Source organism: Oncorhynchus tshawytscha, linkage group LG08 (genome assembly GCF_018296145.1).
Source record: "Oncorhynchus tshawytscha isolate Ot180627B linkage group LG08, Otsh_v2.0, whole genome shotgun sequence".
NCBI lineage: Eukaryota > Metazoa > Chordata > Actinopteri > Salmoniformes > Salmonidae > Oncorhynchus > Oncorhynchus tshawytscha.
This window is the reverse complement of record NC_056436.1, coordinates 74,066,321-74,093,685: the sequence shown is the minus strand read 5'-3', so window position 1 is coordinate 74,093,685 and position 27,365 is coordinate 74,066,321. Positions and strand designations below refer to the sequence as shown.

Genomic DNA, 27,365 nt, shown 5'->3' with positions numbered 1-27,365 from the left:
CTGAAGAGAATTCCTGGTGTGACTGGTGACTGGCGTATGACCCGCTGGGCGAATGGAGAAAATAAGAAAGTCTGGCGGTCCTGTTGTTTTATGATAGAGCAAATACCTACACATGTGAAGCTTGTTTATGTAACATACGCCGTAAGAGCTTTCGTCCCCAAACCACTGCAGTGTAAGAATTGTGTGTGCAGACGAACAGAGCATACTGGAGACAGGTGTGTAGAAGGACGACGGGGTCGCAATTGTGGTGGGGATCATGATCCTGAGTTCCTGGAGTGCCCTGTAAGGGTAAATTGAGGTGACAAAAGTTGGAGCGGTCAATCGAATCCCTAATGCGGGGGCGATTAAAAGAATTTGTTAAACAAGTAATGTTAGTGAAGAGATGGTGGTAAATGTTAGCTGCAAAACAAAAGATACCCTGTGTGTTGAAAATGTGGATTTTGTTGAGTTCATTTCCACAGTTAGAAACTGTACAGCACAAGTCTCAAAGAAATCGAAGAAACTAGGAATTATTGTGGCTTCCGTTGAAAGGTTTCGGGGACTGAAGGATTTACATCGAAAGGGGTACTGACGCCGGAAGACACGCCATCCCAGGTTTCCCTTGAGACTGTAGGGATCCGATCTGTTTATTTTTAACCGACATTTTTATTTATAATAACCAAAAGAATAATCGTTTTGGGGGGGTAATAGCCTAGTAGGTGGTGGGATGCACATTAAATTGTGTGATCGCCAAAATACCATAGAAGAAGAAGTCAACATTTGAATCACCCACTGCCCACACTCGCCAGTCTGGCATCTGCTTCCCCCCCAAGTGGTGGAATCGACGACAGGGAAGGATCTGATCTATCCGGAGTAGCTAGCTAGCAGGCTGCGGTTCGCCATAGCTACGTAGTTGTTTGCTTGATGTAGGAGCGATGTGGTCCTTTTTCGCTCGGGATCCAGTCAAAGACTTTAATTATGACATTTTACCGGACACGCAAGACAAATCCGGAATATGGACACTGCATCGAGGCAAGCGAAAGGTAAATACAATAGTGGGGGCAGAAATATATTTGACAGATGTCTTGTTAGCTAGCTGATACAAGGCAAGGCCTCGCTAGCTAGCTATGACTGAGTTCAATGCAGGACACCATTCTTATTTATGGGATGAAATTGAATGTTAAATTGCCATACATGATTATCACGATGTATGTCTAATATATAGATGGCGTTGTCCGGATATTTATCGCCTAACGTTAGTTAAAACAACACGGTTAGGGAACGTTACTTGTAGACTAGCATAGTTAATGTTAGCTATGTTTTGTTTATGCAGGGACACGTATTATCGCCACGTCAATCTCTGCTACATTTATTAGCTAGCTAACATTAGCTATCTAGCCACTGGTGTCACCTATAACGAGCTAGAAACGTCAGCTAGTTAACGTTACATGCTAATGCAAAATGTATTTCGACAAACTGTCATGACAAATAATGATGTCGTTAGCACACTGTCATTCTTGTTTTGCCTGGTAGCTAGTTAGCTAACTACTAACGTTATCGGCTAATTTGTCAAAGGTTCCGCTTAGCATTGTTTGTTCCTTTTACTTATTGTTCAATGTCATGCAGATGCAATGGTGGAACCTTTGGCGTACTTGTGTAGGTGTCGTGCTGTGTTTAACCTTAAATAGGTAGCTAGTTGACTGAGACATCGTATGGTGACATGACAACAACCCTTATTGCAAGGTTCAGGATCGAACAACACCACTCCTGTGATTTGAGGTCTGGCCTCACCAGGGAGACTAACTTAATCTCCCCTAAGTCACAATAACATCACCGCTAAACCTCAATAACATCTCTTCTCATACTAATGATGGATCATGACATTGTCACATTTTGACATCTCCTTAGACGGGTGGGGAACCACTATCGGTGTTTGTGTACGAGGTATCAACAGGGACAGAGGAACAGACCCAGCTAGCCAAGGCAGCGTTCAAACGTATGAAGACCCTCCGACATCCCAACATCCTGGCCTATGTAGATGGATTGGAGGTGTGTGTCTGTGTGTATTTCCTACCAAATGCAAATAACATCACAATTTAGTTGATATTTAAAACAATCATTCTGTCACCATTTTCTCAGTATTCTGTATTTGTTTTTCTTGTAATTGTTTTTCATGCAGAGTGTGGTGAGTATCAAGGACTGAATCTGTTAGTTCCCATGTCTCTTCTAGAGAGAAACATTAGCTAGTGTGCTAGTCGTTAGTGTACTAACTGTATAATAGAACCATACTTAAGACTAATGCACATTTTAACAATGTCATTGTGAATGCATTAATGTTGTCTCTTTCTGGTGCGTTGCAGACAGAGAAGAGCCTGTACCTGGTCACAGAGCAGGTCACCCCCCTGGCAGCCCACCTGAAGGCCCAGTCAGAGAGGGGGGGCTCTGGAGAGCTGGAGGTGTCCTGGGGCCTGCATCAGACTGTGGTCAGTAGACTGGAGGGGAAATGAGTGCTCTGATTTCCTGATGTTTCTTTATGTTGAGTGCTGCTTGTCCTTTATCAAATCAAAATCAAATCACATTTATTTATATAGCCCTTCGTACATCAGCTGATATCTCAAAGTGCTGTACAGAAACCCAGCCTAAAACCCCAAACAGCAAGCGCTCTGAAAAACTCCCTAGAAAGGCCAAAAACCTAGGAAGAAACCTAAAGAGGAACCAGGCTATGAGGGATGGCCAGTCCTCTTCTGGCTGTGCCGGGTGGAGATTATAACAGAACATGGCCAAGATGTTCATAAATGACCAGCATGGTCCAATAATAATAAGGCAGAACAATTGAAACTGGAGCAGCAGCACGGCCAGGTTGACTGGGGACAGCAAGGAGTCATCATGTCAGGTAGTCCTGAGGCATGGTCCTAGGGCTCAGGTCCTCCGAGAGAGAGAAAGAGAGAAAGAGAAAATTAGAGAGAGCACACTTAAATTCACACAGGACACCGAATAGGACAGGAGAAGTACTCCAGATATAACAAACTGACCCTAGCCCCCCGACACATAAACTACTGCAGCATAAATACTGGAGGCTGAGACAGGAGGGGTCAGGAGACACTGTGGCCCCATCCGAGGACACCCCCGGACAGGGCCAAACAGGAAGGATATAACCCCACCCACTTTGCCAAAGCACAGCCCCCACACCATTAGAGGGATATCTTCAACCACCAACTTACCATCCTGAGACAAGGCCGAGTATAGCCCACAAAGATCTCCGCCACGGCACAACACAAGGGGGGGTGCCAACCCAGACAGGAAGATCACATCAGTGACTCAACCCACTCAGGTGACGCACCACTCCCAGGGACGGTATGAAAGAGCCCCAGTAAGCCAGTGACTCAGCCCCTGTAATAGGGTTAGAGGCAGAGAATCCCAGTGGAAAGAGGGGAACCGGCCAGGCAGAGACAGCAAGGCCTTTCCGTTCACCTTCCCACTCCTGGGCCAGACTACACTCAATCATATGACCCACTGAAGAGATGAGTCTTCAGGAAAGACTTAAAGGTTGAGACCGAGTTTGCGTCTCTGACATGGGTAGGCAGACCGTTCCATAAAAATGGAGCTCTATTGGAGAAGGCCCTGCCTCCAGCTGTTTACTTAGAAATTCTAGGGACAATTAGGAGGCCTGCGTCTTGTGACCGTAGCGTACGTGTAGGTATGTACGGCAGGACCAAATCAGAGAGATAGGTAGGAGCAAGCCCATGTAATGCTTTGTAGGTTAGCAGTAAAACCTTGAAATCAGCCCTTGCCTTGACAGGAAGCCAGTGTAGGGAGGCTAGCACTGGAGTAATATGATCAAATTTTTTGGTTCTAGTCAGGATTCTAGCAGCCGTATTTAGCACTAACTGAAGTTTATTTAGTGCTTTATCCAGGTAGCCGGAAAGTAGAGCATTGCAGTAGTCTAACCTAGAAGTGACAAAAGCATGGATTAATTAATTATCAATCCTCTTCCACCTCTACTCCATTATCCTCCTCCTTCCTCTCTATCAATCTCTTACTCAATGGAAAGATGACTCCATCTTGTCTTAGAAGGCACTTATATATTAATCACACAGTACTGAATGTTCTCTAAACACCAGCCCGAAAGGCTCGTAGGAAGTCACATCAGCTGCTACAGAGTTAAACAGGTTCACAGATACATTATAAGTGTGTCCCCAGCCCAGAATGGCGTCAAACTTTAACCATACCATTCAACAGGTCAAAGGTAGAGCATCAGTACTCATTTACAACAGATGATTCTAGACTAACTTTCCTCAAAGGAATGCATTTCTCTGAGTCTTCCCACACTTAAAATTATGTTTATTACATATCAATCTATACCAAATCATATTCAGGAAAATAATTAGTCCATTGTTATTGGGAATTATTTGATTATCTCTCACACACTCTATTTCCCCCCTGTAGAAAGCCCTTAGTTTCCTGGTGAATGACTGCCACCTCCTCCACAACAACCTGGGTATCTGGGCTGTGTTTGTGGACCGAGCCGGAGAATGGAAGCTTGGCGGTCTGGACCACATGACCCCAGAGAACGGGGACGCCTCCACATCACTACCCTCCGCCAAAGCTGTTCACCCTGAAATGGATAAATACGATGCCCCTGAATCACCAAACAGTGGAGAGAAATGGTGAGGCGGACAGAGAATAAGTTAAGAATGAAAGACTGATTTCATGAAAAATTGTCTTCCTGGGATCTCCCATACAAAGGTTTTAGTTCAATGCTTGATGTAGTCTGAAGATACTTCATATTTGTATTGTCTGAGTCCATCTCTCTGTCCTCAAGGGCTGGGGATGTGTGGCGGCTGGGCTGTCTGATCTGGGAAGTGTTCAATGGTCCACTTCCCCGAGCCTCCTCCCTACGCTCCCTCGGAAAGGTACCCTCTTCTCCCACCCTTTACCTTCTAACATTTTACCAGAGCATCTCACATTTTAAGAAAATCCTAAAGTGATTCTAATGTCCTCCTGTCAAAAAAAAATCAAAGATCATGAATTAATTGGAAGTGATGGGAAACGTATTATGGTTTGTTGTCCCTCAGATCCCTAAAGCATTGGTGCCACACTACTGTGAGCTGGTGGGGGCCAATGCCAGGGCCCGGCCTAACCCAGCCCGCTTCCTGCAAAACTGCAGAGCTCCCGGAGGATTCCTTAGCAACAGCTTCGTTGAGAGCAACCTTTTCCTAGAGGAGATCCAGGTGTGATTCCGGACCCCTGTCCTGATATAGAAAAAGCTTGACACAGAGGTGACACAGCTCTCATTGAAATGTGTTGACTTACCGATAAAACATTTTATTCAGTGAAATCTATCTTATCTATTCAATCTGATCCAGATCAAAGACCCAGCAGAGAAGCAGCAGTTCTTTCAGGACCTGAGTGAGAACCTGGACTCATTCCCAGAGGACTTCTGTAAGCACAAGGTGCTGCCACAGCTACTCACTGCCTTTGAGTTTGGCAACGCCGGTGCTGTCGTCCTCACACCTCTGTTTAAGGTATGTGTGCTGTGGAGGCAGAGAGGAGGGATTTAGATAGGAGAATGGATCACCGGCCTGGCATTTAATTGCTCCTCTCTTTTATGCAGAAGTGGGAAAACTGTCATATCTATGTAAAGCATAATCATTAAATGGCTTTTAAAGACATTTCTTCATGGGGAAACATGCTTTTGGCAACTAATCATCTCCCACCCTCCAATCAATCAAATGTATTTTGTAAAGCCTTTTTTTTACATCAGTAGTTGACACAACAGATACCCATCCAACCAGGCAGAATATAACCCCCCCACACACACCACCAAGGGGATGTCAACAGACCACTAACCCACCACAGGATCCCGAGAGGGCAGAACATGTTCCATGTCTCTTTATTTCTGTCTCTGTCAGGTGGGGAAGTTCCTGTCTGCGGAGGAGTACCAGCAGAAGATCATTCCTGTTATTGTGAAGATGTTCTCTTCTACAGACCGGGCCATGAGGATACGACTGCTTCAACAGGTACAGAGTACCACACATCAGAGTACAGAGACAGCCATTACACCAGAATGAGTGTTTGCTGCAGATCTCTTGTTTTATTCCTCTTTCCAACCCGTCCTCATCTCTTTCCTTCAGATGGAGCAGTTTGTTCAGTATCTAAACGATGCAGCGGTGAACTCGCAGATCTTCCCTCATGTCGTTCACGGTTTCACAGACACGAACCCAGCCATCAGAGAACAGACTGTCAAGGTATAACTGGCTCACCAACTCTGTCAGACTTATGCTCACAAGACCAGGTGGCTTCACTCACTTCTTTATTCAAGTGGAACTGAAAGTATACCTTCCCTATGGTTAATGGTGTTCCCAAAGGTCTGTTCTTGTTGTTAAATGTTTTTTATGCCTCTTTCTGTTCTCTCCTTCTCCCAGTCCATGCTGCTGCTGGCCCCCAAGCTGAATGAGAGTAATCTGAATCAGGAGCTGATGAGGCACTTTGCACGGCTGCAGGCGAGAGACGAGCAGGGACCAATCCGCTGCAACACCACCGTGTGCCTGGGAAAGATCGCCCCCTACCTCAACGCTGGGGTAACTCTCCTGCTTTCTCTCTCTCGCCATAGATCTATAGATGGAATGGGTTGTATTTACAATGGTGTTTGTTCTTCACTGGTTGTCCTTTTCTTGTGGCAACAAATCTTGCTGCTGTGATGTCACAATATGATATTTCATCCAATAGATATGGTTTATCAAAATTGGATTTGTTTTCAAATTTGTGCGTCTGTGTAATCTGAGGGAAATATGTGTCTCTTTGGGCAGGAGGTTAGGAAGTGTGTACATTGGGCAGGAGGTTAGGAAGTGCAGCTCAGTTTCCACATCATTTTGTGGGCAGTGTGCACATAGCTTGTCTTCTCTTGAGAGCCAGGTCTGCCTACAAGGCTATGCTCACGGAGTCTGTACATAGTCAAAGATGTCCTTAATTAAGTTCGGGTCAGTCACAGTGGTCAGGTATTCTGTCACAGTGTACTCTCTGTTTAGGGCCAAATAGCATTCTAGTTTGCTCTGAGTTTTTGTAAATTCATTTTTTTTTTTTTTCTTGTGATTTGGTTGGTTCTAATGGTGTTGCTCTCCTGGGGCTCTGTGGGGTCTGTTTGTGAACAGAGCCAAAGGACTAGGGCTGTTGCGGTGACCGTATTACCGCTACACAGGCAGTCATGAAGGCAGTCAAATTCCACGTGGCAGTTTAGTCACGGTAATTAGGCTTCTCCAAGCTCCAAGTCATTGGTAGCCTACCAAACTTGCTAACTGCCTGGTATTCAGTGTAGTTATTCCCTCCACAAGGCAATCAAACAAGCGAAATGCTGGGAAACGGGGACAAAGTGGAGTCGCAATTCAACGGCTCAGACACGAGACGTAGGTGGCAGGGTCTACAGGAAATCAGACTACAAAAGGAAAACCAGCCACGTCATGGACACCGACGTCACACTTCCAGACAAACTAAACACCTTCTTTGTCCACCTTGATGATAACACAGTGCCACTTTTGCGGCCCGCTAACAAGGACTGCACTCCTTCTCCGTGGCCGACGTGAGTAAAACATTTAAACTTGTTAACCCTCGCAAGGCTGCTGGTCCAGGCGGCATCCCTAGCCATGTCCTCAGATCATGCGCAGACCAGATGGCTGGTGTGTATACGGACATATTCAACCGCTCCCAATCCCAGTCTGCTGTTCCCACATGCTTCAAGATGGCCACCATTGTTCCTGTACCCAAGAAGGCAAAGATACCTGAACTAAATGACTACCGCCCTGTAGCACTCACTTCTGTCATCATGAAGTGCTTTGAGAGACTAGTCAAGGATCATATCACCTCCACCTTACCGGCCACCCTAGACCCACTTCAGTTTGCATACCGCCCCAACAGGTCCACAGACGACGCAATCCCTATCACACTGCCCTATCCCATCTGGATGAGGAATACCTATGTAAGAATGCTGTTCATTGTCTACAGCTCAGCATTCATTCAACACCATAGTACCCCCCTAAGCTCATCATCAAGCTGGAGACCCTGGGTCTCAACCCCGTCCTGTGCAATTGGGTCCTGGACTTTCTGAAGGGCCGCCCCCAGGTGGTGAAGGTAGGAAACATCTCCACTTCGCTGACCCTCAACACTGGGCCCCCACAAGGATGCGTGCTCAGCCCCCACCTGTTCTCCCAGTTCACTCATGACTACTTGGCCACACACGCCTCCAACTCAATCATCAAGTTTGCAGATGACACAACAGTAGTGGGCTTGATTACCAATAATGACGAGACAGCCTACAGGGAGGAGCTGAGGGCACTCTGAGTGTGGTGTCAGATAAACAACCTCTCACTCAACGTCAACAAAACAAAGGAGATTATCACGGACTTCGGGAAACAGCAGTGCGAGCACCCGCCTATCCACATCGATGAGACAGCAGTGGAGAAGGTGGAAAGATTTAAGTTCCTCGGCGTACACACCACAGTTAAACTGAAATGGTCCACCCACACAGACAGTGTGGTGAAGAAGGCGCAAGAGCGAATCTTCAACCTCAGGAGGCTGAATAAATTTGGCTTGTCACCCAAAACCCAGACTAACTTTTACAGATGCACAATCGAGAGCGTCCTGTCAGGCTTTATCACCGCCTGGTATGGCAACTGCACCGCCCTCAAACGCAAGGCTCTCCAGAGGGTGGTGCGGTCTGCACAACGCATCACCGGAGGCAAACTACCTGCCCTCCAGGACACCTACACCACCCGATGTCACAGGAATGCTAAAAAGATCAAGGACAACAACCACCCGAGCCACTGCCTGTTCACACCACTACCAACCAGAAGGCGAGGTCAGTACAGGTGCATCAAAGCTGGGACCGAGAGACTGAAAAACAGCTTCTATCTCAAGGCCATCAGACTGTTAAATAGCCATCACTAGCACAGAGAGGCTGCTGTCTGCATTGAGACCATATCACTGGCCACTTTAATAAATGGATCACTAGTCACTTTAAACAATGCCACTTTAACAATGTTTACATATCTTACATTACTCATATCATATGTGTATATACTGTATTTTATAGCATCTATTGCACCTTGCCTATGCCGCTCGGCCATTGCTCATCCATATAATTATATGTACATATTCTCATTCACCACTTTTTAGATTTGTGTGTATAAGGTAGTTGTTGGGAAATTGTTAGATTACTTGTTAGATATTACAGCACTGTCAGAACTAGAAGCACAATCATTTCGCTACACTCGCATTAACATCTGCTAATAGACACTGCTCAAAAAAATAAAGGGAACACTAAAATAACACATCCTAGATCTGAATGAATGAAATATTCTTATTAAATACTTTTTTCTTTACATAGTTGAATGTGCTGACAACAAAATCACAAATTATTAATGGAAATTAAATTTATCAACCCATGGAGGTCTGGATTTGGAGTCACACTCAAAATTAAAGTGGAAAACCACACTACAGGCTGATCCAACTTTGATGTAATGTCCTTAAAACAAGTCAAAATGAGGCTCCGTAGTGTGTGTGGCCTCCACATGGCTGTATGACCTCCCTACAACGCCTGGGCATGCTCCTGATGAGGTGGCGGCTGGTCTCCTGAGGGATCTCCTCCCAGACCTGGACTAAAGCATCTGCCAACTCCTGGACAGTCTGTTGGTGGATGGAGCGAGACATGATGTCCCAGATGTGCTCAATTGGATTCAGGTCTGGGGAACGGGCGGGCCAGTCCATAGCATCAATGCCTTCCTCTTGCAGGAACTGCTGACACACTCCAGCCACATGAGGTCTAGCATTGTCTTGCATTAGGAGGAACCCAGGGCCAACCGCACCAGCATATGGTCTCACAAGGGGTCTGATGATCTCATCTCTGTACCTAATGGCAGTCAGGCTACCTCTGGCAAGCACATGGAGGGCTGTGCGGCCCCCCAAAGAAATGCCACCCCACACCATGACTGACCCACCGCCAAACCGGTCATGCTGGAGGATGTTGCAGGCAGCAGAACCTTCTTCACGGCATCTCCAGACTGTCACGTGCTCAGTGTGAACCTGCTTTCATCTGTGAAGAGCGCAGGGCGCCAGTGGCGAATTTGCCAATCTTGGTGTTCTCTGGCAAATGCCAAACGTCCTGCACGGTGTTGGGCTGTAAGCACAACCCCCACCTGTGGACGTCGGGCCCTCATACCACCCTCATGGAGTCTGTTTCTGACCGTTTGAGCAGACACATGCACATTTGTGGCCTGCTGGAGGTCATTTTGCAGGGCTCTGGCAGTGCTCCTCCTTGCACAAAGGCGGAGGTAGCGGTCCTGCTGCTGGGTTGGTGCCCTCCTACGGCCTCCTCCACGTCTCCTGATGTACTGGCCTGTCATCTGGTAGCGCCTCCATGCTCTGGACACTACGCTGACAGACACAGCAAACCTTCTTGCCACAGCTCGCATTGATGTACCATCCTGGATGAGCTGCACTACCTGAGCCACTTGTGTGGGTTGTAGACCTCGTCTCATGCTACCACTAGAGTGAAAGCACCGCCAGCATTCAAAAGTGACCAAAACATCAGCCAGGAAGCATAGGAACTGAGAAGTGGTCTGTGGTCACCACCTGCAGAACCATTCCTTTATTTGGGGTGTCTTGGTAATTGCCTATAATTTCCACCTGTTGTCTATTCCATTTGCACAACAGCATGTGAAATTTATTGTCAATCAGTGTTGCTTCCTAGGTGGACAGTTTGATTTCACAAGTGTGATTGACTTGGAGTTACATTGTGTTGTTTAAGTGTTCCCTTTATTTTTTTGAGCAGTGTATATGTGTCCAATAAAATGTGATTTGATTTGTTGCGCAACATTTCAATAGGCTATGCAATTGCGTGAGAAAATTATGAAAATGAGAATGATGATCCGTTTTCTATAGGCTCGGTCTACTATATTTATTCATCAGCTTTCTTAACATTAAGCACGTAGGCTATACTCTTGTTGTAAATATAACCAACCAGGCTGGCATGAAAATAAACCACAGGAAAAGCATCCTCCTTTCTCTATTTAAGTGCATAGATGACATGTATTTTTTCCAGCTGCCCCTGTTGTGCAGGATAATGGTCCATTCTAAATCCAAGTTAATTTCACACATACACTAAATAATATATGTAAAGACGAGATTAAATCAAGAATATATAGCCTATCACCTGTGAATTATATATCACTTATGAATGATGCCCAGCATAAGAAACCAAGCCTTTTTTTGCGACCTTTTTCTAATCATAGCCGCACACCTCATGTAGCCTAGCCCATAGGCCTATAAGTTTGTATCACAACTTAAGTGGCCAAGTAACTTCTTAAAATTAAGAACATTAATCTGCTTCACAAGGGGTGTAGAGCCTAACATAAGCAGTGCGTGAGTTTCAAGTTTGGGGAAGATGGATTTTCACCATAAATGCACCTTTTATAATAAAAGCATTGCATTTGCGGTCACTTTTGATAATGGTGTTTTCCACTGATAGATATTTTTACACCTTTATTTAATTAACTAGGCAAGTCAGTTAAGAACACATTCTTATTTTCAATGACTGCCTAGGAACGGTGGGTTAACTGTCTTGTTCAGGGGCAGAACGACAGATTTTTACCTTGTCAGCTCAAGGGATTCAATCTTGCAACCTTAACTAGTCCAACGCTCTGACCACCTGATTACATTGCACTCCACAAGAAGACTGCCTGTTACGCGAATGCAGTAAGCATTAAACTTATCTTAGCATTAAACTTATCTTATAAAAAAAACAATCAATCATAATCACTAGTCAACTACACATGGTTGATGTTACTAGTTTATCTAGCGTGTCCTGTGTTGCATATAATCGATGCGGTGCGTATCATTGCTCCAATGTGTACCTAACCATAAACATCAATGCCTTTCTTAAAATCAATACACAGAAGTATATATTTTTAAACCTGCTTATTTAGCTAAAAGAAATCCAGGTTAGCAGGCAATATTAACCAGGTGAAATTGTGTCACTTGGAATTTTACGTAATTATGACAACGTTGAAGGTTGTGCAATGTAACAGGAATATATTTCGACTTATGGATGCCACCCGTTAGATAAAATATGTAATGGCTCTGTATTTCACTGAAAGAATAAACGTCTTGTTTTCGAGATGATGGTTTCTGGATTCGACCATATTAATGACCTACGGCTCGTATTTCTGTGTGTTACTATGTTATAACTAAGTCTATTATTTGATAGAGCAGTCTGACTGAGCAGTGGTAGGCAGCAGCAGACTCGTAAGCATTCATTCAAACAGCACTTTCCTGCGGTTGCCAGCGGCTGTTTATGACTTCAAGCCTATCAACTCCCGAGATTAGGCTGGTGTAACCGATGTGAAATGGCTAGCGTTTCAAACGTCACTCGCTCTGAGACTTGGAGTAGTTATTCCCCTTGCTCTGCATGGGTAACACTGTTTCGAGCGTGGCTGTTGATGTGTTCCTGGTTCGAGCCCAGGTAGGAGCGAGGAGAGGGACGGAAGCTATACTGTTACACTGGCAATACTAAAGTGCCTATAAGAACATCCAATAGTCAAAGGTTAATGAAATACAAATGGTATAGAGAGAAATAGTCCTATAATTCCTATAACTACAACCTGAAACTTCTTACCTGGGAATATTGAAGACTCCTGTTAAAAGGAACTACCAGCTTTCATATGTTTTCATGTTCTGAGCAAGGAACTTAAACGTTAGTTTTCTTACATGGCAAATATTGCACTTTTACTTTCTTCTCCAACACTTTGTTTTTGCATTATTTAAACCAAATTGAACATGTTTCATTATTTATTTGAGGCTAAATTGATTTTGATGTATTATATTAAGTTAAAGTAAGTGTTCATTCAGTATTGTTGTAATTGTCATTATTACAAATACATTCTAAAAATTGGCAGATTTAATCGGTATCGGCTTTTTTTGGTCCTCCAATAATCGGTATCGGCGCTGAAAAATCATTGGTCGACCTCTACTTTGTACTATGGAGGCTAGTAGATTGACATAGGCTAGTGCTTTTGCTGTTAAACTGTTTGTTAGGCCTACTCATCTGTTGGCTGACAAAGTAAATGTGGACAGTTCTTAAAATCTTCAATATGCACCTCATAATTCGATAAGGACATGCACAGTTGTCTCCCTGATGTGTCTGTCTTCACTTGTAGCCTGTGAGAAAGACCCAACCATGTGATGGAGCGCTCAAGGAGAAGGGCACTATGGCCACTGGCCACAAGGCCTGGATTTTTTTTTTTAGGGTGCATTGTTTTAGAGTGCATGTCAGAGCAAAAACCAAGCCATGAGGTCGTATGAGTTGTCCGTAGAGCTCCGAGACAGGATTGTGTCGAGGCACAGATCTGGGGAAGGATACCAAAACATTTCTGTAGCATTGAAGGTCCCCGAGAACACAATGGCCTCCATCATTCTTAAATGGAAGAAGTTTAGAACCACCAAGACTCTTCCTAGATCAGTCTCAAAGTGAGAAATCAGGGGAGAAGGGCCTTGGTCAGGAAGGTGACCGAGAACCCAATGGTCAGAGCTCTAGAGTTCCTCTGTGGAGATTGTTGCCCTTCTGGAAGGTTCTCCCATCTCGGTAGCACTCCACCAATCAGGCTTTTATGGTAGAGTGGCCAGACCTAAGCCACTCCTCAGTAAAAGGCACATGACATCCCACTTGGAATTTGCCAGATTCTCTGGTCTGATGAAACCAAGATTGAACTCTTTGGCCTGAATGCCAAGCGTCACATCTGGAGGAAACCAGGCACCGCTCATCACTTGGCCAATACCTTCTCTATGGTGAAGGCAGCATCATGCTGTGGGGATTTTCAGCAGAAGGGACTGGGAGGCTAGTCAGGATCAAGGGAAAGATGTATGGATGAAAGTACAGAGATCCTTTATGAAAATGTGCTCAGGACCTCAGACTGGGGTGAAGGTTTACCTTCCAACAGGACAATGACCGTAAGCACACAGCCAAGATAATGTAGGAGTGGCTTTGGGACAAGTCTCTGAATGTCCTTGAGTGGCCCAGCCAGAGCCCGAACTTGATTGAACATTTCTGGAGAGACCTGAAAATAGCTGTGCAGCGACACTCCCTATCCAGCCTGACAGAGCTTTAGAGGATTTGCATAGAAGAATGGGAGAAACTCCCCAAACACAGGTATGCCAAGCCTGTAGCGTCATACCTAAGAAGATGTGAGGCTGTAATCGGTGCGAAAGGTGCCTCAACAAAGTACTGAGTAAAGGGTTGGAATACTTATGGAAATGTTTTTTAAATTAAATTTGCAAACATTTCTAAAAACCTGTTTTTGCTTTGTCATTATGGAGGATCTGGGGACCCATGCCAAATCTTTTCAGTCTCTTGAGGGGGTAAAGGTGGTGTCGTGCCCTCTTCGACTGTCTTGGTGTGTTTGGACCATGATAGTTCGTTGGTGATGTGGATTCAGATTCTAGTAGTGTGAGGGCGGGGGCTGTAGACTGTTCTAGTGCCCCTGCCAATTAATTGATATATGCAGTTGAAGTCGAAGTTTACATACATTTTATGTTGGAGTCATTAAAACTAGTTTTTCAACCAATCCACAAATTTCTTGTTAACAAACTATAGTTTTGGCAAGTCGGTTAGGACATCTACTTTGTGCATGACACAAGTAATTTTTACAACAATTGTTTACAGGGAGATTATTTCACTTATAATTCACTATCACAATTCCTGTGGGTCAGAAGTTAATATACACTAAGTTGACTGTGCCTTTAACCTCTGACTCCCCATCCCGGGTCCAGGAGCGTAATCGACTGACACTAATTAGCATAACGCAACGGACATAAATATTCCTATTCATGAAAATCACAAGTGAAATATATTGAGACACAGCTTAGCCTTTTGTTAATCACCCTGTCATCTCAGATGTTCAAAATATGCTTTACAGCCAAAGCTAGACAAGCATTTGTGTAAGTTTGTCGATAGCCTAGCATAGCATTTTGTCCAGCTAGCAGCAGGTAACTTGGTCACGGAAATCAGAAAAGCAATCAAATTAAATTGTTTACCTTTGATGAGCTTCGGATGTTTTCACTCACAAGACTCCCAGGTAGATGGCCAATGTTCCTTTTTTTCCAAAAATATTATTTTTTGTAGGCGAAATGGCTCCGTTTGTTCTCCACGTTTGGCTGAGAAATCGACCGGAAATTGCAGTCACGAAAACGCTGACAAATATTCCAAATTAGCTCCATAATATTGACAGAAACATGGCAAACGTTGTTTAAAATCAATCCTCAAGGTGTTTTTGAAATATCTATTCGATAATATATCCACCGGGACAATTGGTTTTTCAGTAGGACCGATTGAAATAATGGCTACCTCCTGTATTTTACGCGAGAATCACTCAGAGCCATCAGGTGACCACTTGCGCAATGTAGCTGCTTATGGGTATTCTTCAACATAAATGCGTAAAACTACGTCACAATGCTGTAGACACCTTGGGGAATACGGAGAAAAAGTAATCTAGTTGATAGCCCATTCACTGCTCAATAGGGACGCATTGGAACGCAGCGCTTTCAAAACATGAGGCACTTCCGGATTGGATTTTTCTCAGGCTTTCGCCTGCAATATCAGTTCTGTTATACTCACAGACAATCATATCAAATCAAATTTATTTATATAGCCCTTTGTACAACAGCTGATATCTCAAAGTGCTGTACAGAAACCCAGCCTAAAACCCCAAACAGCAAGCAATGCAGGTGTAGAAGCACGGTGGCTAGGAAAAACTCCCAAGAAAGGCCAAAACCTAGGAAGAAACCTAGAGAGGAACCAGGCTATGTGGGGTGGCCAGTCCTCTTCTGGCTGTGCCAGGTGGAGATTATAACAGAACATGGCCAAGATGTTCAAATGTTCATAAATCACCAGCATGGTCGAAAATAATAAGGCAGAACAGTTGAAACTGGAGCAGCAGCACGGCCAGGTGGACTGGGGACAGCAAGGAGTCATCATGTCAGGTAGTCCTGGGGCATGGTCCTAGGGCTCAGGTCCTCCGAGAGAGAGAGAGAAAGAAAGAGAGAATTAGAGAAATTCACACAGGACACCGAATAGGACAGGAGAAGTACTCCAGATATAACAAACTGACCCTAGCCCCCCGACACATAAACTACTGCAGCATAAATACTGGAGGCTGAGACAGGAGGGGTCAGGAGACACTGTGGCCCCATCCGAGGATGGAGGACAATATTTTTACAGTTTTGGAAACTTTTTAGAGTGTTTTCTATCCTAAGCTGTCAATTATATGCATATTCTAGCATCTTGTCCTGACAAAACAGGAACGTTATTTTTCCAAAAATGAAAATACTGCCCCCTAGTCACAAGGTTAAACAGCTTGGAAAATTCCAGAAAATTATGTCATGGCTTAAGAAGCTTCTGATAGGCTAATTTACATAATTTGAGACAATTGGAGGTGTACCTGTGGATGTATTTCAAGGCCTACCTTCAAACTCAGTGCCTCTTTGCTTGACATCATGGGAAAATCAGAAGAAATCAGCCGAGTCCACAGGGGGTAAAAAAAAATGTAGACCTCCAAGTCTGGTTCATTCTTGGGAGCAATTTCCAAACGCCTGAAGGTGCCACGTTCATCTGTACAAACAATAGTATGCAGGTATAAACACTGTGGGACCACGTAGCGTCATAACGCTCAGGATGGAGACACGTTCTGTCTTTGAGAGATTAACATACTTTGGTGCGAAAAGTCCTAATCAATCCCAGAATAACAGCGAAGGACTTTGTGAAGATGCTGGCGGAAACCGGTACAAAAGTATCTATATCCACAGTAAAACGTGTCCTATATCGACACAACCTGAAAGGCCGGTCAGCAAGGAAGAAGCCTCTGCTCCAAAACCGCCATAAAAAAGACAGCCTACAGTTTGCAACTGCACATAGGAACAAAGATTGTACTGGTTGGATGGAACAAAGATTGTACTGGTTGGATGAAACAAAAATAGAACTGTTTGGCCATAATGACCATCGTTATGTTTGGAGGAGAAAGGGGAAGCTTGCAAGCTGAAGAACACCATCCCAACCGTGAAGCACGGGGGTGGCAGCATCATGTTGTAGGGTTGCTGGTGCACTTCACAAAATGGATGGCATCATGAGGATGGAAAATTACGTGGATATATTGAAGCAATCTCAGACATCAGTCAGGAAGTTAAAGCTTGGTCGCAAATGGGTCTTCTAAATGGACATTGACCCCAAGCATACTTCCAAAGTTGTGGCAAAATGGCTTAAGAACAACAAAGTTGAGGTATTGGAGTGGCCATCACAAAGTCCTGACTTCAATCCTATAGAACATTTGTGGGCAGAACTGAAAAAGCGTGTGCGAGCAAGGAGGCCTATAAACCTGACTCAGTCACACCAGCTCTGTCAGGAGGAATGGGACAAAATTCACCCAATTTATTGTGGGAAGCTTGTGGAAGGCTACCCGAAACATTTGACTCAAGTTAAACAATTTAAAGGCAATGCTACCAAATACTAATTGAGTTTGTTAATCTCGTGACCCACTGGGAACGTGATGAAAGAATTAAAAGCTGAAATAAATCACTCTACTATTTTTCCTGACATTTCACATTCTTAAAATAGTGATGATCCTAGCTGACCTAAGACAGGGAATTTGTACTAGGATTAAATGTCAGGAATTGTGAAAAACTGAGTTTAAATGTAGTTGGCTAAGGTGTATGTGAACTTCAGTGGGGTTCAAGCTCACTCCCTGTCTCAACCCACGGCCCTGTGGAAATGTTTTTTTTGTGCCAATTTTAACTGTGCACTTGTGTACATGTTTTTTATAAAGTCGTATGTTTTTCCCCCCAACACTGCTTTCCATCAATTTGTATAGCAGACCCTCATGCCAGAGTCCAGCTTTTTTTATTTATTAAAAAAAGCATGAGAAGGTGTGTCAGAGTGTTCACAGTCAGCCCACTGAGAAGAGACTGTTGAGGTCAGTGATAAAGTCATCTACACTACTACTGCCAAGAGATGAGCTATAGGTGTACCTACCATAGAGGTCCCCTTGAAGCCTACCATTGACTATGTACAGACCCAGCATGCGACAGAGCTCCAGGAGTTGTGACCCATGTTTGTCATAGTTGTGTCTAGGGTGGCATATTAGGGAGGGAATGGTGTCACCTCCAGGTAGGTGTTTGTCCCCTTGTGTGCTGAGGGTGTTGTGTTCTGGCATGTGCTGGTCTGTGGCGAACTACATGTCCCTGAGCCTGGAAATGGTTGATCTCCCCCTCTAGGATGGAGAAGCTGTCATCATTAAAGTACATGGATACTGTAGGGGGATATAGGTAGCACACATGAGGACATTTTTCTCTGAGATCATTTCCTTATTCATTTGTTCCTGTTATGACTAATTGAATAGAGTGGGATCGGTCTGCTCTACCAAATTAGCATACACCTTGAGTCTCTTCCCTGTTTCACACCTGGTAGTTTGGTGGATGGGACTACCAGCTCTATAACCTAGAGGGCAGCGCGTGAGTCCGCCTCCTCTATACCATGTTTCTTGTGGGATGACAATGTCTGTATTTCCAATTTCTTTGAAGTCTAAGTTCTTGCTCTTTAGTCCAAAGGGAGATGACCTCAGGCCTTGTATATTCCAGCATGATATAGTAAAAGCTTGGATTTCCGTACTGTCTAGTGGTGTTTTGTGTGGTTTAGGCTCGGACCATTACAGTAGGTGTGAGCAGAGCATGTTGAGCAGCTCTCTCCCTCGCTCTCTCTGTTTAGCTCGCTCGCTCCTCGCTCTCTCTCCCCCTTTCTCTTCCCGTCTCCCCCTTTCTCGCTCTCACTCTCCCCCCTCATTTGTACTCTTATTCATACCTCCTTTCCTCCACAGACACGGCAACGAGTGTTGATCTCGGCGTTCTCTCGGGCCACTAAGGACCCCTTTCCCGCCTCTCGGACGGCCGGGGTTCTGGGCTTTGCAGCGACCCACAACTACTACAGTGTGACAGAGAGTGCAGCACGGGTACTACCAACACTCTGTACCCTCACTGTTGACCCTGACAAGAACGTTAGAGATCAGGTGAGAAGCACTACAAACACCTTACACATTGAAATAACTGCATTAGTACATTTAGTTTGCATTAGGTTTAGAAATATTTCAGCCTGAACACTCCATCTACATAGGTAAAAATAGATTTTCATAACTCTCTCATTTCACATTGCAACATTCCATCTGTAAGAAGGTTCCAGCCAACCTTTTTATGCACATGAAGTATAAAAATGCCACGACGGGCAGTAAACTTTCCAAATGTTGAAAAAACAAAATACGCTAGACAAGGTGGGATTTTTGTGTCTGTAAAATATATTATGCAAGAAATGGCTGTGGAAATGCTTTTATGCGCAAATATTGATATAATAACCAACATATGGAAGTAAACTTTGAGTCCCGTGATGACATGTGGTGTGGTCCTCTCACTACAACTGGAGAAAGCATGCAGTTTGTTAGGCTACAGATGAAATCAGTAATGAACTTCACAGGGTGGTGACAGTACAAGGTGATGAGCTTGATGCTCCTTTCCAATAAATATCCAGGGTCTTATTCTGGGGACATGATCGACGCTTGGCTTCCATTTGACAAGCAAAAAATGATTTTGCTCCTTTGTCCATAATAATGTCATCATGTAAGCTATACCTGCACTGTGTTTGCAAGCTGTTCGCTAGAGCGCAAAGTGCCAACTAGAGCGCAGTGCCAACACCAGAGTGGGTATATTTAGCTATATAGCGCAACATTTCTGGTGATGAAACCATCAGTGGAGTTGATTGCGATGGAAATCCATTTTAACTTTTGTATTTTTATGGGAATTAAACGCAAAAGCTATTTTTATGTGCGCTACGTCAGACTTTTGATCACAAGTAAATTTGACGGAAATTCATATCTGGTGAGAAAATGAGCATAATTGTATTTAATGCCTTATATTTTTTTTACGTTTCACACTGCTCAAAAAAATAAAGGGAACACTTAAACACAATGTAACTCCAAGTCAATCCCATTCTGTGAAATCAAACTGTCCACTTAGGAAGCAACACTGACAAATTTCACATGCTGTTGTGCAAATGGAATAGACAACAGGTGGAAATTATAGGCAATTAGCAAGACACCCCCAATAAAGGAGTGGTTCTGCAGGTGGCAACCACAGACCACTTCTCAGTTCCTATGCTTCCTGGCTGATGTTTTGGTCACTTTTGAAAGCTGGCGGTGCTTTCACTCTAGTGGTAGCACGAGACGGAGTCTACAACCCACACAAGTGGCTCAGGTAGTGCAGCTCATCCAGGATGGAACATCAATGCAAGCTGTGGCAAGAAGGTTTGCCGTGTCTGTCAGCGTAGTGTCCAGAGCATGGAGGCGCTACCAGGAGACAGGCCAGTACATCAGGAGACGTGGAGGAGGCCGTAGGAGGGCAACAACCCAGCAGCAGGACCGCTACCCCCGACCTTTGTGCAAGGAGGAGCAGGAGGAGCACTGCCAGAGCCCTGCTAAATGACCTCCAGCAGGCCACAAATGTGCCTGTGTATGCTCAAACGGTCAGAAACAGACTCCATGAGGGTGGTATGAGGGCCCGACGTCCACAGGTGGAGGTTGTGCTTACAGCCCAACACTGTGCAGGACGTTTGGCATTTGCCAGAGAACACCAAGATTGGCAAATTCGCCACTGGCGCCCTGTGCTCTTCACAGATGAAAGCAGGTTCACACTGAGCACGTGACAGACGTGACCGAGTCTGGAGACGCCGTGGAGAAGGTTCTGCTGCCTGCAACATCCTCCAGCATGACCGGTTTGGTGGTGGGTCAGTCATGGTGTGGGGGGGCCGCACAGCCCTCCGTGTGCTCGCCAGAGGTAGCCTGACTGCAACTATGTACCGAGATGAGATCCTCAGACCCCTTGTGAGACCATATGCTGGTGCGGTTGGCCCCTGGGTTCCTCCTAATGCAAGACAATGCTAGACCTCATGTGGCTGGAGTGTGTCAGCAGTTCCTGCAAGAGGAAGGCATTGATGCTATGGACTGGCCCGCCCGTTCCCCAGACCTGAATCCAATTGAGCACATCTGGGACATCATGTCTCACTCCATCCACCAACGCCACGTTGCACCACAGACTGTCCAGGAGTTGGCGGATGCTTTTGTCCAGGTCTGGGAGGAGATCCCTCAGGAGACCATCCGCCACCTCATCAGGAGCATGCCCAGGCGTTGTAGGGAGGCCACACACACTACTGAGCCTAATTTTGACTTGTTTTAAGGACATAACATCAAAGTTGGATCAGCCTGTAGTGTGGTTTTCCACTTTAATTTTGAGTGTCACTCCATATCCAGACCTCCATGATTTGATAAATTTGATTTCCATTGATTTTTGTGTGATTTGTTGTCAGCACATTAAACTATGTAAAGAAAAAAGTATTTAATGAGAATATTTCATTTTTCAGATCTAGGATGTGTTATTTTAGTGTTCCCTTTATTTTTTTGAGCAGTGTATATATTTGAATGAAAAGTTTTTGCCAATTGGATAGAAACCTAGCTTGTGAAACATGTTTTTTTTTTTCTGTCCCTCAGTCATTCAAAGCAATAAAGAGTTTCTTGACGAAGCTGGAGACTGTTTCTGAAGATCCAACCAAGCTGGCTGAAATAGGTCTGTACACAATCGCAAACGTCCAGGTCGCCAAAAACAACAAAGCCTCGAGCACTGATCTCACATTAAAGGGATAGTACGGGATTTTGGCAATGAAGTCCTTTATCTGCTTCTGAGTCCGATGATCTCGTGGATAAAAATGTTTCTGTGTCCAGTATGAAGGAAGTTAGAGGTAGTTTTGTGACCCAATGCTAACTAGTGTTAGCTGTACCCAAAGACTTCCAGTCATTGCGCTAAGCTCGGTATCATTTGCTCGCAAACTACACTATAAATATATAACACACACAAAAGTATGTGGACACACCCCTTCACATTAGTGGATTAGACTATTTCAGCCACACCTGTTGCTGACAGGTGTTTTAAAATTGAGCACACAGCCATGCGATCTCCATAGACAAACATTGGCAGTAGAATGGCCTTACTGAAGAGCTCAGTGACTTCAACGTGGCACCATCATAGGATGCCACCTTTCCTACAAGTCAGTTCGTCAAATTTCTGCCATGCTAGAGCTGCCCGATCGACTGTACGTGCTGTTATTGTGAAGTGGAAACGTCTAGGAGCTTCATGAAATTGGTTTCAAATGGCCGAGCAGCCGCACACAAGCTTAAGATCACCATGTCAATGCCAAGCGGCGACTGGAGTGGTGTAAAGATTGCCGTCATTGGACTCTGGAGCAGTGGAAACGCGTTCTCTGGAGTGATGAATCACGCTTCACCATCTGGCAGTCCGATGGATGAGTCTGGGTTTGGCGGATGCCAGGAGAACGCTACCTAAAGTTACCTGTAAAGTTTGTTGGATGAGGAATAATAGTTTGGGGCTGTTTTTCATGGTTTGGGCTAGAACCCTTAGTTCCAGTGAAGTGAAATCTTGGCGCCACAGCATACAACAATCTAGAAGATTCTCTGCTTCCAACTTGGTGGCAAGTTTGAGGAAGGTCCTTTCATGTATCAGAATGACAATGCCCCCATGCACAAAGCGAGGTCCATACAGAAATGGTTTGTCGAGATCGGTGTGGAAGAAATTGACTGCCTTGATCTCAACCCCATCGAACACATTTGGGATGAATTGGAACGCTGACTGCGAGCCAGGCCTAATCGCCCAACATCAGTGCCCGACCTCACTAATGCTCTTGTGGCTAATAGCAAGTCCCCGCAGCAATGTTCCAGCATCTAGTGGAAAGCCTTCCCAGAAGAGTGGAGGCTGTTATAGTAGGGGGGATCAACTCCATATTAATGTCCATGATTTTGGAATGAGATGTTTGATGAGCAGCTGTCCACACTCTTGGTCATGTGGTATACCTGTAACTTCCTTCATTGCCAAAATCCCAAACTATCCCTTAAAGGAATCTTTTTGCAGCCTTTGAGTGTCTAATATTACTTATCTCCTTCTCAACCTAGAAAAGGATGTGATGTCATCAGCCCAGCCGGCTGGGGCAGCGGCCAGTTGGGCAGGCTGGGCAGTGACGGGGGTGTCTTCTCTGACCTCCAAGCTCATCCGGACTGGCCCGGGGGCAGAGGGGGGCAGCCCGGCTGAGAACACCCCTGCTGGTGGTGGTACTGCATCTCCTTGCGCTGGGAGCCCTGTGATAGATGGAGTACCCGGGGGTAAGGAACTGACTTATTTGCAGGATTACTCGGATCTTAAATATGTTTCTGTTTTGATTTGGCATGGGTCCCCAGATCCTCAATGTTATACAGCTGCACAAACCGAGAGCATCCTGACTGGTTGCATCACTTCCTGGTATGGCAACTGCTCAGCATCCGACCGTAAGACGCTACAGAGGGTAGTGCCTACAGCCCAGTACATCAAGCTTCCTGCCATCCAGGACCTATATACTAGGCGGTGTCAGAGGAAGGCCCAAAAAATTGTCAGACTCCAGTCACCCAAGTCGTAGACTGTTCTCTCTGCTACCGCACGTCAAGCGGTACTGGAGCGCCAAGTCTAGGTCCAAAAGGCTCCTTAACAACTTCAATCCCCAAGACATAAGACTGTTAATCAAATGGCCACCCAGACTATTTGCATTGACCCCCTCCCCCTGTTTTTACACTGCTGCTACTCGCTGTTTATTATCTATGCGTAGTCGCTTTACCGCTACCTACATGTTCAAATGACCTCGCCTAACCTGTACCCCCGCACATTGACCCGGTACCGGTACCCCCTGTATATAGCCTCATTACTGTTGTTTAATTCTAACTTTTAAAAATGTATTTTACTTAACAAAATATTTACTAATATAAACTTAACTCTATTTTCTTAACTGCATTGTTGGTTAAGGGCTTGTAAGTAAGCATTTCACAGTAAAGTCTGTTGTATTTGGCACATGTGACAAATCAAATTTGATTTGTGGTCATTCTATACATAAGGGTGGCATCCCCCATAGAAACATAGGAAGAGCCGGCAAAGCTGTATCCATCAGTTAATGGCATCCGCTATTTACAGCCACCGTTCTCCTCATTCCGCCAGGCTCTGAAGTTAAACCCCCACCGGCCTCCATGACTCTACCCATTGCTTCTGGCCTTGCTACCCAATCAGACTCTCCTAAGGTGTCCGAAAAGAATGAGGAGCCAATCGGAGACCGGTGGGATGACGAGGACTGGGGAAGTTTGGAGGTAATTGGCATGGAGTGGTTTTGGGGTGTGATTTGACAGTTGGGACCGTGGGACGTCAACTGTCACGGAACATGGGGAACAGTGATGTTTGTATTGGAGAGGCATGTTCTATTTGATCAGTTAACTCATTCAACTACTCTCGCGCTCTCTCTCCCCCCCACAGGACCCAGAGAAGGTACAGGCAGCAGACCCAGATGACTGGAACTCTTCTGATTGGTCAGGAATGTCTTCTGTCAAAAAGAAGGCCAGTGTAAGAGGAGTACGTATCTGGTTTTCAGGGAGGCAGAATGTTTGAATAGTCGAAGATAATGGCACATTGCATAGTCATGCTATTTCTGTAAAGTAACTAACACTCACACTTGTCTTTTCTTACTAGCTCTGGCTTTGATGATATGAAAACAAATGTACTTACTATGACTGAGGGATGTGGTTGCCTCACCTAGCTGTCTTCTCTCTGGATAAGAGCTTCTGCTAAATGACTAATTTGTAAATACATTCCTGTCTGCAATTTCCTGAAAGTTCCAACCTACTGAACAATGGTCCATGATTTAAAACTGTGTGTATGCTGAAACTTCATGGGGGGTATTCATTCATTGCTGTCTCTGTTTCCATCCAGGTGGGTCTAGCAACTTCTGAGGCGGTGAAAAAGCAGAGCTCTGATTGGAGCAGCTCGGGCTGGGATGCCGACGACAGCTGGTCCAATGAGAAGGAGGCTGACGGCCAGGGTCAGAGTTCACCAGGAGAGGAGACGTGGGGCAATGACTGGGAGGAGGAGGGAACGACTGCGCCGGCCACTAAGAGTGCTGCTCTGCTGGAGGGGGTTCGGTTAGCCAGCGAGTATGACTGGGACAGTAAGGGAGCCACGCAGACAGACTTCCTTGCCAACGTGTCTCAGAGAGCAATGCCCACCCCCATTGCTACGGTGAGGAGAGGGGGGGGGGCTTTATAAATAAACGTTTGACAGGAGTAGGCTTTGTGTTTTGAAGAACTGATAAACAGGCTTGTTAAAGTGGAGGTCAAAGTTAGGTGTTGATGTGAAGTGGGGAACATTTTGAGGTGGAAATGGAAGGACAATGCATGTTTTTAATGTGCGCTGTGCTTTCTGGTTCATGCTAGGCTGGTGATGGCTGGAGTGCAGAGCCTGCTGGAGACTGGGGAGCCGAGGAGAGCTGGGAGTCTGTGGACGGAAGTCAAGGTGAGTCTCAACCTGCTCTAACTTCTCTATTCTCCATCTCTCTCAATGATCTGAAACCAGGGAGTCCTTTTAATGAGATAAGGCTCAAGTCAAATTATAACAGCTGTGTGTCTTTTTGTTTCCTAAGCAGGCCTAAGCAAGGCAGAGCTGGCCAAGAAGAAACGTGAGGAGAGGAGGAAAGAACTGGAGGCCAAACGGGCAGAACGCAAGGCAGTGAAGGGTCCTCTCAAACTGGGTGCTCGGAAACTGGACTGACTGGAAGGAAGAGGAGGGTTGGTGGAAGACAGGAAGCGAAGCAGACAGAGTGCTATGATGACTCTCCCCTGACTCCCACAGAGAGGGTGGAATGTATGGAAGGTTCAACATTCCATAATGAAAAAAAGAGACACTGAACTTGACTGTACAAGCTGCTCATTGGCTGAGAGGGGATCAGAGTGCCAGAAGCTGAGACATTTCTCATCCAGACTATTACGGGGTTTAAACATTGCATTCATATTACAACTCAAATATTGTTTTTATATAAAAACAAAGATGTAAAGAAATGTACATAGTTGGTGCATTTGTCTGAAACTTTTTTTTTATTATATTGATATAAAATTTGTATATGCTGAATGTTCACATACGCATAAATGGGTTATGAATGTTAGATAAGCTGTCAGTCACACTGCAGAAATAAGACTGATAGTCTGCATGCATGGGTCTGTATATGAGTGACCTACCAGAAGGCATACGGTACTTCCCTGAAGGGTAATGGTGGGACACGTTCAGCAGGGCACAATGTTGTGGAACAGTCTGATAGAAATATGTTATGTAGAACAAACATTCCTCTCACATAGAATAAGGGATCATGTCAAGTCTATTCATGATATTTCTATATTTGTTTGCCAACTGAACGTGTCTCTGTTGATTAACGGTACCTCACTGTACACAGATGAATACTATACACCTGGCCTACATCCCCTCGGAGCCAATCAGTTATCATTAGTGGTGGTGGGTTGACTGACTTGAAGCCTTCATATTCAGCATGGACGGTGTTATCATGCAATTTTATCTGTAGCTTCCTCCTCCTATATATTTATGGAGTCACTTAGCTATTTAAAATCAAATCATAAAGTGAAAGAGAATTCTGCCCATCAACTATCTTGTCAGATTGGTAGTGTTGGGTGGATCAAGGGAAAGAGAAGGTTCTGTTTGTGCCTTTTATTTGATGGCAGCACGGTTTACTGGAGTCAGATGAACTGTGCTCTGATGTTTAAATATGTTGTGGGTGGCGAGGGAGGGAAGTCCAGTGCAATCAGATGCATTGTTTTATAGAGAGAGAATCTTGTGTACAATTCCCAAAATAAAACCATGACAAAAAAGTGTTATGCGAAAGGGTGTGAACTGTTTTACAAATATATATTCAGAACAATTTCTGCTTCTGCCAACATCCAAATCCACTGGAAAATTCCTTGTGGGACAACAGAGGTGTTTCTGCTTACGAAGAGAAGTATGTTAATCAGACCACAAACCTAGAGACCAAATATATGTTTATTAAAAATGTACAAACTTACATTGCAGAGCATGTCAAGACCAGATCAACTAATCAAAAATGACGAGATTCAGTTTATTCATTATCAATATATTTCAACTTAATGTGCAAACAAGTTTACGGATCAAGCACTGGTTAAGATAAAATATTTTCAATCCAACATCTAGAAATTGCTAGTATACTCATGAATAAAGATTTTGTTCATAACGCTGTCAGTCATTTCAAGGCGATATAAGGAGCATTAGATGTATCGAGTGGGACAAACTCCCCCCAAAATATTTTGGATGCATGCCTGCAAAGCCACAACACTATGACTGTGACAAACTGTTAGGGCCTACATAAAGCTGTCCCAACAGCA

The 27,365-nt window shown here is 44.8% G+C and overlaps 1 protein-coding gene across 6 annotated transcripts; it reads left to right on the top strand.

Annotated features, from left to right (window-relative positions):
- Positions 1-570: 570 nt before the first annotated feature.
- On the top strand, positions 571-26,840 carry LOC112255937 (N-terminal kinase-like protein). 6 transcript variants are annotated; one of them, XM_024428791.2, is made up of 19 exons: positions 571-1,022; positions 1,888-2,028; positions 2,159-2,164; positions 2,340-2,462; positions 4,426-4,646; positions 4,802-4,892; positions 5,055-5,210; positions 5,346-5,504; positions 5,892-5,999; positions 6,114-6,227; positions 6,405-6,560; positions 18,885-19,073; positions 21,597-21,672; positions 23,070-23,276; positions 24,112-24,281; positions 24,445-24,531; positions 24,898-25,203; positions 25,398-25,476; positions 25,604-26,840. In XM_024428791.2, the coding sequence occupies exons 1-19, from the start codon at positions 915-917 to the stop codon at positions 25,729-25,731; spliced, it is 2,625 nt and encodes an 874-aa protein (XP_024284559.1). In that variant the 5' UTR covers positions 571-914; the 3' UTR covers positions 25,732-26,840. The 6 variants fall into 6 exon arrangements, with proteins under 6 accessions (XP_024284559.1, XP_024284557.1, XP_024284556.1 ...); XM_024428789.2 differs by having other exon boundaries at positions 24,445-24,540; positions 25,607-26,840; XM_024428788.2 differs by having other exon boundaries at positions 572-1,022; positions 24,445-24,540.
- The last annotated feature ends 525 nt before the right edge of the window (positions 26,841-27,365 follow it).

Coding starts and splice junctions, on each gene's coding strand:
- LOC112255937 (XM_024428788.2), top strand. CDS start 915: ATGTGGTCCTTTTTCGCTCGGGATCCAGTCAAAGACTTTAATTATGAC. Junction 4,647..4,801: donor CCAAACAGTGGAGAGAAATG/GTGAGGCGGACA, acceptor TCTGTCCTCAAG/GGCTGGGGATGTGTGGCGGC. Junction 6,228..6,404: donor TCAGAGAACAGACTGTCAAG/GTATAACTGGCT, acceptor TCCTTCTCCCAG/TCCATGCTGCTGCTGGCCCC.